Source organism: Plectropomus leopardus, chromosome 8 (genome assembly GCF_008729295.1).
Source record: "Plectropomus leopardus isolate mb chromosome 8, YSFRI_Pleo_2.0, whole genome shotgun sequence".
NCBI classification, from domain to species: domain Eukaryota; kingdom Metazoa; phylum Chordata; class Actinopteri; order Perciformes; family Serranidae; genus Plectropomus; species Plectropomus leopardus.
In genome coordinates this window covers 32,556,772-32,567,234 of record NC_056470.1, presented here as the reverse complement: position 1 = coordinate 32,567,234, position 10,463 = coordinate 32,556,772, and the positions used below count along the sequence as shown (strand labels likewise).

Here is a 10,463-nt window from a genome sequence, read left to right as displayed (position 1 = left end):
ATAGAATACTTACTTACCTATGCTATTATTAAAAAAAAAAGAGTAAGAAAAATAGTTAAATGTATATGTTTATGTTAACAGTAATGGAATTTAACTGAGTGCATTTATTTATTCAAGTAAAAAATTTTTACTTTTTAAAAAAAATATTTTTGAGCATACATGAAACATAAAAATCCATGTGAGCAAAATAAATGTGGCGAATAATAACGCCTGTACATGTATTTCATGCCACATAAGTTTATTTAAGACGATATTTCGATCCTGCTTTAATCCTTATCAGGTCAAGTATTTAAAAATATGAAACCACACAGTGAAAAAAAGAAAAAGTAATAATAATATTGACTGTTTTTCCTATATTTTAAAATCTGGGGCTATTTTTAAAACATTCTGGGCTGAAGACTCAGGCGCCCAGGCCTTCAGATGCAACTGCTGACAACGTAATAAAATCAGAGTTGTTGGAAAGTTTCTGCAGGAAAAAATAGTTCCAACGTGGCAGTGCTGCTTGTTCACTGATAGCTTCATGCACCATGTTGCTTCAGACTGATAAAGTGCCATAAAATCATTATAGATAGCACTGATTCAAGAGCGAGGGGGGAGAGAGGGAGGGACACTTCAAGGATTTAAATCTACATTTAACTACATAAACTGAGACTAAGAAAACAAGTGGAAGCGTCACATTCATGTATTGCTCAAAAAGCCTACTTTTTTTGAAATTTCTTTAAAAAAAAAAAATGTATTCTCTTACATAATTATGTATATATATCAGTAATAATAAATCAGTTAAATGTACTGGGTTTTTTTGTTTTTGTTTTATTTTATTTTATTTTCAAGTTTAAAGCATAAAAACATACCTGACATCTTGAGATGAGATGTATCCAACAGTGACAGGTATGCAAGAGGAGCAATATGAGAGCAAATTCTGCCATCTACCGCATTCAAGTGTAATTGACACACACACACACACACACACACACACACACACACACACAGTCATTTGTAAACTAAAATTAATGAATGAATGAACACACAAATAAATAAGGAAAGAAATGAATAAATGAATAAATAAAGTATTTGTTTAATCAAGTAGCCCTAGAAAATATTGTCACGTGTCAGTCATTTGTAAGAATAAAGGAATTAAGAAATAAATAAACAAATAACTAAATAAATAAGTTTATGTAGAACAAGTAGTTTAACGTAAAAAAAAACAACAACAACGAAAGAAACACAGACCAAAAAAAAAAAGTTTTTGTGCCAAGGTCTACTTTCTTTTTTAAACTTGAAACTGTAGTTTCCGGGGACTCCTGAATGCATCATCGCCGTCAAAACAACTGACCGCCGCTCTCGTGCGTCAACAGCGTGTCACGTGCCAGCGCGTGGACCAATGAGGGAGCGCCATCTCTTCACCCGGAAAAGGGTTTTCCTGACAGGTCGGCTGTGATTTTTCTGACACTTCTGGCCGTCGCTGTGCTTTTTTGTGACATTTTTATCTCTTGCCAATGGATGCGCATAAAAGGAGTTTATGTGTGTCCTAGTCGGTCAATGTTAAACGCATCTCCGGGTTGGTATTCAGCCGTTTTTCTGACTTTAATTGCGTCGCATCAGGATATTTTCAGTCAGTTCGTGTCAGCTGAGGCTCTGACTCACTGCTGAACAAACACAGACAGTTAGCATGTTTGTGCTGATGTAGGAAACTCCTGTAATCTTCCCAGATATCGGAGAAGGTTTTATTTCGTATATCTATTGTCCAGTTCAGGTATTAATGAATGTAAACTGTGTGTGTGCAGTGGTGGAAGAAATGTTCAGATCCTTTACTTAAAGGTCCCATGTTATGCCCATTTTTAGGTTCATATTTGTATTTTGGATAGCTACAAGAACCCGTACACATGCTTTAACGTTTAAAAAAATACATTGTTTTTCACATACTGCATGTCTGAATATATCTGTATTCACCTTCTGTCCGAAACGCTTCGTTTTAGTGCCTGTCTCTTTAAGCCGGGTCTGCTCTGATTGGTCGGTGTTAAAAAGTCGTACACATATCTGCACAATCATTGCCGGAGTATCACTATTACGCCACTGTAGTGACAGATTTTACTTGGTCTGCACGATTATGGCCAAAGTGATAATCACGATTATTTCTTGTGATCATTCATTGTTTATTGGGTAAAAGTGTTTTTATTGCACTTTAACATTAGAGCACTGCTTCTGATTTCATGTTGCGCTGTATTCCTGCTGATGAACTAAATTTTGCATCAAAATAAGACTTAAAATACGGTTCATCTTCACCTGCATTCAGCACATCTCCTATTTATATGTATCTGCCACTGTTTGGTTTTGCTATATTTTACACTGGTCGTGGTATTATGACGCGCTGCAGCATCGCTGCGATGGATGTCTGACTTGATGCAAAGGTGTGGATTAACTGTAACTGTAAAGTAGATTAACAGTAACTGCACAGTAACGCTAGCAACGTTATTCTTCTCGGCTTTCACTGCAGATTGTGTTTTTTTTCCTAGGTGGTTTAACATGTTAGTGTTAGGCAGACACAAGTTGTATGCACTATTTGTACGTGATTTTTTTTTTCTAAATCCCAAATACTTACAAACAATGGACAAGGAGTGTAATGATGGCTGATTTTTGTTTTTGGTCAGACTGCAGTTGCACTTTCTTCAGTCTCTAAATATAGACTGTGCATTTCTGTGTGGATTGAGAATTTTGTTACTCTCAAGTATTTATGTAGCACACATACCTTCTGTATGATAAAAAAGAAATGATGATCTGACTTTTCACAATATGGGACCTTTAATTAAAAGTAATAATTCCACACTGTAAAAATATTATTGTGATAAGACTTTTTTCATATTGCCCCACCCTTCAAATACAACATTTGCATGTCAGATGTAGAAGAGTGGAGGTATAAAGCGGCATTAAATGGAAATACTGAAGTAAATTACAAGTGACTCAGATTTTTACCTAAGTGCATACTTGGGTAAATTACCTTCCACCCCGTGTGTGTACTCCTGTCTTGTTCTTTCTGTTTTATATCCTCTCTGGTCTTTCTTATGTGCTCCTTTCCAAACAGCTTCACCCAGTCAGTCCATGGCCGATCAGCATGAGTCCATCGATCTTACTCCTCCTCCAGCGGACCCGTCAGCAGCTGCAGGACACAGCTGGTTCCCTGGACCCCCTCCACCCATGTACTCCTGCACCCTGACCCCAGAGCTGGTGCACAAGGCACGGGAGGAGCTCCAGGAGAAGCCAGAGTGGCGTCTGCGTGATGTCCAAGCATTGAGAGACATGATATTGAAGGTATTCAAACAAATGGTCACATTAATCCTTTGAAACCTGAGTGAACTGGCTTGACTTTTCTCAAAAACGGGAAGACCTCAATGAGCGACCGAGGAATGGCCCAAAAATTTGCAGGATATTGGTCAAATGTTTACCTGAAAATAAACAAAAAGAAAAGAAAGAAAAGACAAATAAACAAGAAAATTACCTGAAAAAGTGCTGAAAAATTACATGGAATTATCATGTTAGTATATTTTTTCTGTAGCGTAATTTTAAATGTAAAATCATAAATCTAGTTTTCTTAACATTTCCCCCCATTTTTTTTTTTATCCCAGGAGGTCGTATAAGCCATTGGTTTAAAAATCAATAGTAAGTTGCACTATCTTAAATTTAAGTCTGCATTATTTTAACATTCTAACCTCATTAACAGAAACACGTCCTTTCAATCCCTTTTTTAGCTTTAGGAACAGTAAACATCAGTAAACACAAACATCTCTTAAACCATATCTCCACTCTTTGTACCGGATCCGGCAGTGATGTTGTTTTAGCTCTGTACATTATTTGCAATACTTTAAAATAAACCAAATCATTGAATTTCAATAAACGCAGTCTCATAAACAATGGGTTTGTGTGACCATAGATATAGATATATATAGATATAAAAACAAAAACCCAACTCTTTATCCGCTCAGCTCATGTTTTTTTTTTTTTTTGCACCTGACTTTGCAGGAGCAGCCAAATCTGAGGACACGGCTGGACGACGCCTTTCTCCTGCGCTTCCTGCGGGCCAGGAAGTTCGACTACGACCGTGCCCTGCAGCTGCTGCTCAACTACCACGCAGGCCGTAAGGCTTGGCCAGAGGTGTTCCAGGACCTGAAGCCGTCTACAGTGAAACATGTCCTGGATCTGGGCTTCCTCACAGTGCTGCCACAGCCGGACCCCAACGGCAGATACATCCTCTGTCTGCGGCCGGGTGGGAGTGAAATCTGTGGTTTTATAACACATTAATCATCTTTAAATGACTGTTTTCCATTTTCCAATCCAGTAGACATCAAGATCACTGTACTTTTTACAGTCTCTAAGTAAATAGTGTATGACTAACTCTTCCAGGAGAGGCTTTACTCATGTTCTTTGATTACTCAACTTCTTTTACAGGAAAATGGAAACCGAATGACTATCCGTTTGTTGACAATGTGAGGGCCCTTTATCTGACTCTGGAGAAGCTGATTCAGCCGGAGGAAACGCAGGTGAACGGTATCGTCATCTTGGCCGACTACACCGGCGTGGGCATGTCACAAGCGTCCAATCCAGGCCCGTTCCTCGCCAAAAAAGTTGTGAGCATCCTGCAGGTGAGAAATCCAACATCTGATGATGGAAATATAATCTGACCGAGCAGGGATTCCCAACCTGCTTTGCTTGAGAGACACTTTTGCAAAATGTCAGAGGGCCAGGGGCCAATTTCTGCAGCCTCATACATGTTTGTAGGATTTTAGGAAATGTCTAGGATTTAAGGATGTTTCTAGGATTTTAGCACATTTATAGATTTAAGGACGTTTCTAGGATTTAAGGACATTTTTAGGATTTAAGGACATTTCTTGGATTTTTGCACATTTCCAGGATTTTGGGATGTTTCGAGAATTTTAGTAGGGCTTATCCTTGAAAGTCCGAGATTCAAATCATCAGTTGGAGACACTGAGATGGAGACAGCTGAGATAGCTTTATGTTGAAAAGTCTTTTTTTCTGTGCAGTGTTCTCCTGGGGACATTTTGGTGCCCAGACTTTGCTGCAGAGTGAGTGTTCTCGTCTTTCACGCTACTCTTTGATTCGCAGAGGTGCAAGCAGCGGCACGAAGGAGGAGAGAGGAGAGACTCACTGCTTAGGAAGGGTGAATTTATAGCTGACAGCAAGTTAACAGGATACAGTCTCTGTTTTTTCTTTCTAGTGTTGGAAAAAAATGTTGCTACACGTTTACAACCCATCATTAGCACTGTTAGCTGGTTTACTATATGACGTGAAAGCTGCTGTCGCACTAAATGTTGAAACGTTAAAACTTTGTATGGAAAACAAAACGAATTGTAAAATACTCGTATCAAACAGCGAAATCAGTTTCAACTGGCATAATTCTGAGTTGAGTACAGCCCTAGATTTTAGAATATTTCTTGGATTTTAGGAAATATCTACGATTTTAGCATCACTGTTATAGAACATTTCATGATCAGGTGACATGTTCATGTTTTACTCAAATATTAAATCAGCAAAGAGCATTTTTCTTCCAGAATAGATCTGTGAATGCAGCATTTTACTTGGTAATGACAAAGCAGTAAATATCAGTTACTGCACTAACACATGAAAAAAAAACCTTGTCATTTACAACAGTGGCTCTTGAGCTTCGTCGTGACTGCGGAGTGTTTAATATTTACACAAGCACACAAAACACATCTGAAATGTTTGACAAGGACCATCTGTGCCTGTTCTGAATACATATTTCTCCGTTTTTTAATTCACAGGACGGGTTTCCAATCAGAATCAAGGCCGTGAACATCATAAATGAGCCCAGGATTTTCAAAGGCATCTTCGCTATAATTAAACCTTTTCTGAAGGAGAAGATGGCAGAGAGGGTAACTATTGTCCTTGATTTGTCTCTGGCTCTTTTGTTTTAAACAAAGGTCTATTTTGAACCGCAAGCCTCTCTTTTATCTGCAGCTTGTGCTCCAAAATAATGGTCTATTTTCATCTGTGGCAATTAAAGGCCAAACATTTTCTCTTCAGAGGAATGAACTCAGACCAACGGCGACGCAACCCTGTATTTTCCAAAATCTTTATGTTCAATTAAACCCACTCTGGTTTTTATTGATTTGGTGACAATGGAAACAAGCTGTAAGCACATGGACATGTCTATTTAAAGGGACAGTTCACCCAAAAATCAGAAATACGTGTTTTTACACTCACTTGTGGTTCTGTCAGTCGGTCGAGATTGCTTTGGTGTTCATTCCTGAGTGATACCACAGAGATGTCTGCCTTCTCTCCAGTGTAATGGGACTAGATGGTACTCGGCTTGTGGTGCTCAAAGCGGTAAATTTTTTTTTTTTAAAAACTCAACATCAGTGTCTCTTTCCAGAAATCACGACCCAGTTAATAAAGATAAACCACACACCTTGTTGTGAGTAGTTTCGTGTAGGAACTATTTTCATCCTACTGAAGTGCACCCGCCTGCTGCATCACTGCACAGAAGGACGCCTGCATCTGCTCACAGATGAGAGACTGCTCGTGACAGCCAAGCAAAAAATAAAAATGAAGCCAACACGAAAGTGCCAAAAACTGCAGTTGATTTAATGGCCACTTGAGGCTGGCTCTAAAATAGAGTCAATCCCCATAGACCCCCATGCTAAAATGCCCAATTTTACAGCAGAAATAAATACGTTTACAGCCTGGCATAAAAAACCTTTTGGTTTCTATAGTTAATTTCAACATTCGTGATAACTACACGGAGGATGAATTTTAAATGGCATGTTTACATTTTATTAAGGCTTAAAGTTACATATAATATACCGCTATGAGTGACAGGCAGTCTGCCAATAGTGTCCTCAGCTTCTCAGTCACATCCACGTGTTGCTCCTCAACAGCTCCAACCTCGTGCACCAAAATGATAACTTCTGTCTCCAAAAACCAAGATGGTGCAGAAATGCCGAACTCAAGGCTTCAAAACAGCGGACCACAGCGGATGTAGATTGGTAGAAAAAAAATAGTTCCTACTTCAACAAAGTCTGTGGATTATCGTGAGTAACTGAGTCATGATTTCTGGAAAGGGACATTGCTATTGAGTTTGTCAAATGTATATTTTGGCACAACGCGAATCATTCAACTTCTGATTTGTTTTAGTGCACACAATCGAGAAATATTATAAACAGATAAATCTACAAGTTTGAGCGCGACTGTTGCTGTAAAGCTGTAAAGGCGGCGAGTGGTTGAATGGGTTTCTGTGTCCACTGTGATGACGTCTAACGTCAAACAAACACTGTAGTCTGATTAAGCCACTCGTTAGCAACTGCCTTTTTTAAGACAAGTAAAACCTTGAATGTTCAAAAATTGTGTTCGTACAGACGTAATTTTATGTTGCAGAACAAAACATCTACATATCTTTATGTAGTGTTAAACACAGACCTTATTTAAGGCATTTTACCGAAAACCCTTTAAAAAACCCCAGAGACTTTGAGACGAGGGAACCGGAACAGACTTCCACGTTTCAGGACTCATTACTTCACTCTATAAGCATTTATTTAGACTCTGACCACCCGGCTGATGTTATGTCCGCTCTTCAGTCTGGCTGTAGTTTGTGCTCCATCAGCTCATGAGGGGAATATCTGGCTTTTATCTGCTAAATGCCTCATAGTTCACCAACTAGTCACCAACTGTGTCTGGCTGTTGAACACTTGGCTTCTCTGCTAAAACAGCTTCCTGCTGTGGCTGTAAACTCTGTGATCAGAGGGAACTAAAACAGTAAAGCTGTTGGCTGCAGTGAGCTGAAAGACGCCGTAAATCTCGGTGGCGTTGAGGGAAGCTGCAGAGTCTGCTGATAATTCATAGAGGATTCATTACTATGAGTGACAGCTTTCACATGACATGAAATATTGATCGCAGCCACTTTATGTAATGAAGCTGACATTGTGTCCGTCTCCGCGTACAGTACATCCTCCACGGCTCAGACCTGCGCTCTCTGCACCGCAACATCCCAAGGTCGGTTCTGCCGGAGGAGTACGGCGGCACGGCGGGCCAGCTGGACTTGTGTGCCTGGTCCAGAGTGCTCCTGGACTGTGAGGAGGAGTTCATAGTGGAGTTCTGCCAGCCGGATCCACTAGAGGGCGTGGTGCTCCCAGACTCCATGCTGTTTGAGGGTGAGCAGGCCAGCGGGCAGGACGACGACACCTTCAGGGGGCTGCGCTCGCAACTTTACTACTGTTACTGACGCCGTCACCGAGAGGACGTTTTCTGTTTCATTGGAAACGAGTGTGTAGACTTTTACAGGGCAAGTTGCCAATATTATACATGATTTATTTTACTAACTAAGCAGCACTGCTATAGGTGGATAGTTTAATGTAGTTCATGCGTAGCCCGGCGTACATTCATGGTTCCAAGGCAGCTGCAGGCTTCTGACTCGAGCCGATGCATGTTTGGCCATTACTGATGGCCCCTCTAAGGTGTTATTTCTGGAATTTAAAGGATAAATTCACTTTTTTTTTTACATAATCAGGCACCTATATGTACAGAGAAGCAGGTTTTTCTTGTAATCATTCCTCCTGTCCACACTGACCATTAACCCTTTGAAAGCTGAGTGAACTGGTTTGATTTCTTTCAAGAACACGGGGAAAAAAAAGGCAACTTGGCAAGAAATGACCTACAAATTGCAAGAAATTATTAAAAGGAGGTGGAAATGATAAAAAAAATCAATATATAAAAAAATATATCTCAAACCATTATAGTTATATATAATTAAAATTATGTTACAGAAATAAATTCTCTATATATTTCTTGATTTTTTTTTTTGTACATTTTTCAAAGTCTTTTTTTTTTTATTTACTGATTTCTTGCTATTTTAGGGGCTATGTGTTGTTAAGTAGCTCATTGCCTTCTCCCCATGCTTTTTTTTTAAGAATCAAGCCAATGTGCTCAGGTTTCAAAGATTTAAAAGTTCCCCTCCACATGTGCTCCTTCGAGAGATGGGAGGGACAAAAGCTATTGTATATAAATAACAAATATATAAAAATTGTATATATAAAATAGGTTCCAGCAGTACTAGTTGGACAAATCAAGTGAATATCTCTAATGTTATTGTCTTTTTAGCACAAAATTCCTTCGTGTTTTTAGCCCTCTCCTACAGGAGGAAACAAAAAGTGCAAATTTTATACTAAATACACAAATATTTTCAGAGTTACCTTCATAATTTGGCCAGCTGAGCCCTATAAAGCCTCATATTAGCTTCAGTTGAACTTTAAATATATTTTTGTCCATAAAAATATCTGAATTTGTCCCAAACAGGTTGGGAAAGGATCTCTTAACGAACGCTATGAACAGGAGGAATTATTACAGCAAGCAAAAACTATTTCAGTGTACATATGGGCATGTCAGTATTGTTTTAAAGGGACACTTTGGTTCCAAAATCAAAAATACATATTTTTCCTCTCACCTGTAGTGCTATTCATCAGTCTAGATAGTTTTGGTGTGTGACTGGGAGACTGTTGGAGATATCGGCCAAAGAGACGTCTGCCTTCTCTCCAGGACTATAGAACTAGATGGCACTCGGCTCGCGGTTTAAAGAGCCAAAAAAATACATTTAAAAAACGAATTATAAACTACTATTTTCTCTGCCTGCCATATCACTGCGCAGAAGGAAGCGTGTATCTACTCATGGATGAGAAGCTCGTGTTTGCGTGTGATACTAATGATGGCGTCCTCCTCTGCTGAGCTGTAACGTCAGCCAGCTCTGTGGTGCTAGGTGAACCCATGGATGTACAAAGAAAACTGGATGAAGCGTTCCAGGCAGGGCCCCTTTCGTTCCCTATGAGAGATGCTCAGTGGCGTATGAAACCGTATAAAATTACGGCAACAATCAGCACTGTGGCCCATAGAACAAGTGCACTATAGACCTCTGCTGGCTAAGCGCGCTACTTCAGGTTTTGCACTCCTTTAACTGGAGTCGGGATAAAATGATTCAGTTGTGCTGCTTTTTAAAGATTTTTTAAATGTTGTTGGACCAAATGGATGCAATTCTGACATTTTGCGGGGATTGTGAACAGGGCTCCTGCAGATCCTTAAAAAGTCTTAAAAGGTATTGAATTCATTAATCTTAAAAAAGGCCTTAATTGGTATTAAATGGACTTAAATTAGGTCTTAAAAATGCTCAGACATGGGAAGCAGGATTTTACGACTATTTTCTTTCTGACTTTGCATTGTAAAATTTTAAAATGATCTTTTAATTTATTTTTTGTTAAATAATTTAATGAATTCCTGTTCTTAAACTCACCATGATGAGATTTCAAATAGTGGAATCTCACATGCGGATTTAGAAACACAAAATCGCATTAAAAAAAGGCCAGTAATGCCAGATATTTCCAACAATTTTGTGATAATATAATATGTCTTCCATGTGATCCACTCTAAAAAGGGTTTTGGGTTTTTTTTTT

The 10,463-nt window shown here is 39.0% G+C and overlaps 1 protein-coding gene across 1 annotated transcript; it reads left to right on the top strand.

Moving 5' to 3' along the window:
• The first annotated feature begins 1,409 nt into the window (after window positions 1-1,409).
• On the top strand, window positions 1,410-8,652 carry ttpal (tocopherol (alpha) transfer protein-like). Its single transcript, XM_042491353.1, has 6 exons — window positions 1,410-1,558; window positions 3,080-3,306; window positions 4,015-4,258; window positions 4,441-4,634; window positions 5,793-5,903; window positions 7,970-8,652. The coding sequence occupies exons 1-6, from the start codon at window positions 1,501-1,503 to the stop codon at window positions 8,246-8,248; spliced, it is 1,113 nt and encodes a 370-aa protein (XP_042347287.1). The 5' UTR covers window positions 1,410-1,500; the 3' UTR covers window positions 8,249-8,652.
• Window positions 8,653-10,463: the final 1,811 nt, after the last annotated feature.

Bases quoted from the DNA above. Each gene is read 5' to 3' on its own strand.
- ttpal (XM_042491353.1), top strand. From the start codon at position 1,501: ATGCGCATAAAAGGAGTTTATGTGTGTCCTAGTCGGTCAATGTTAAAC. The intron at 1,559-3,079 runs GTTGGTATTCAG...CTTTCCAAACAG, and splicing joins AATGTTAAACGCATCTCCGG to CTTCACCCAGTCAGTCCATG. The intron at 5,904-7,969 runs GTAACTATTGTC...CTCCGCGTACAG, and splicing joins AGGAGAAGATGGCAGAGAGG to TACATCCTCCACGGCTCAGA.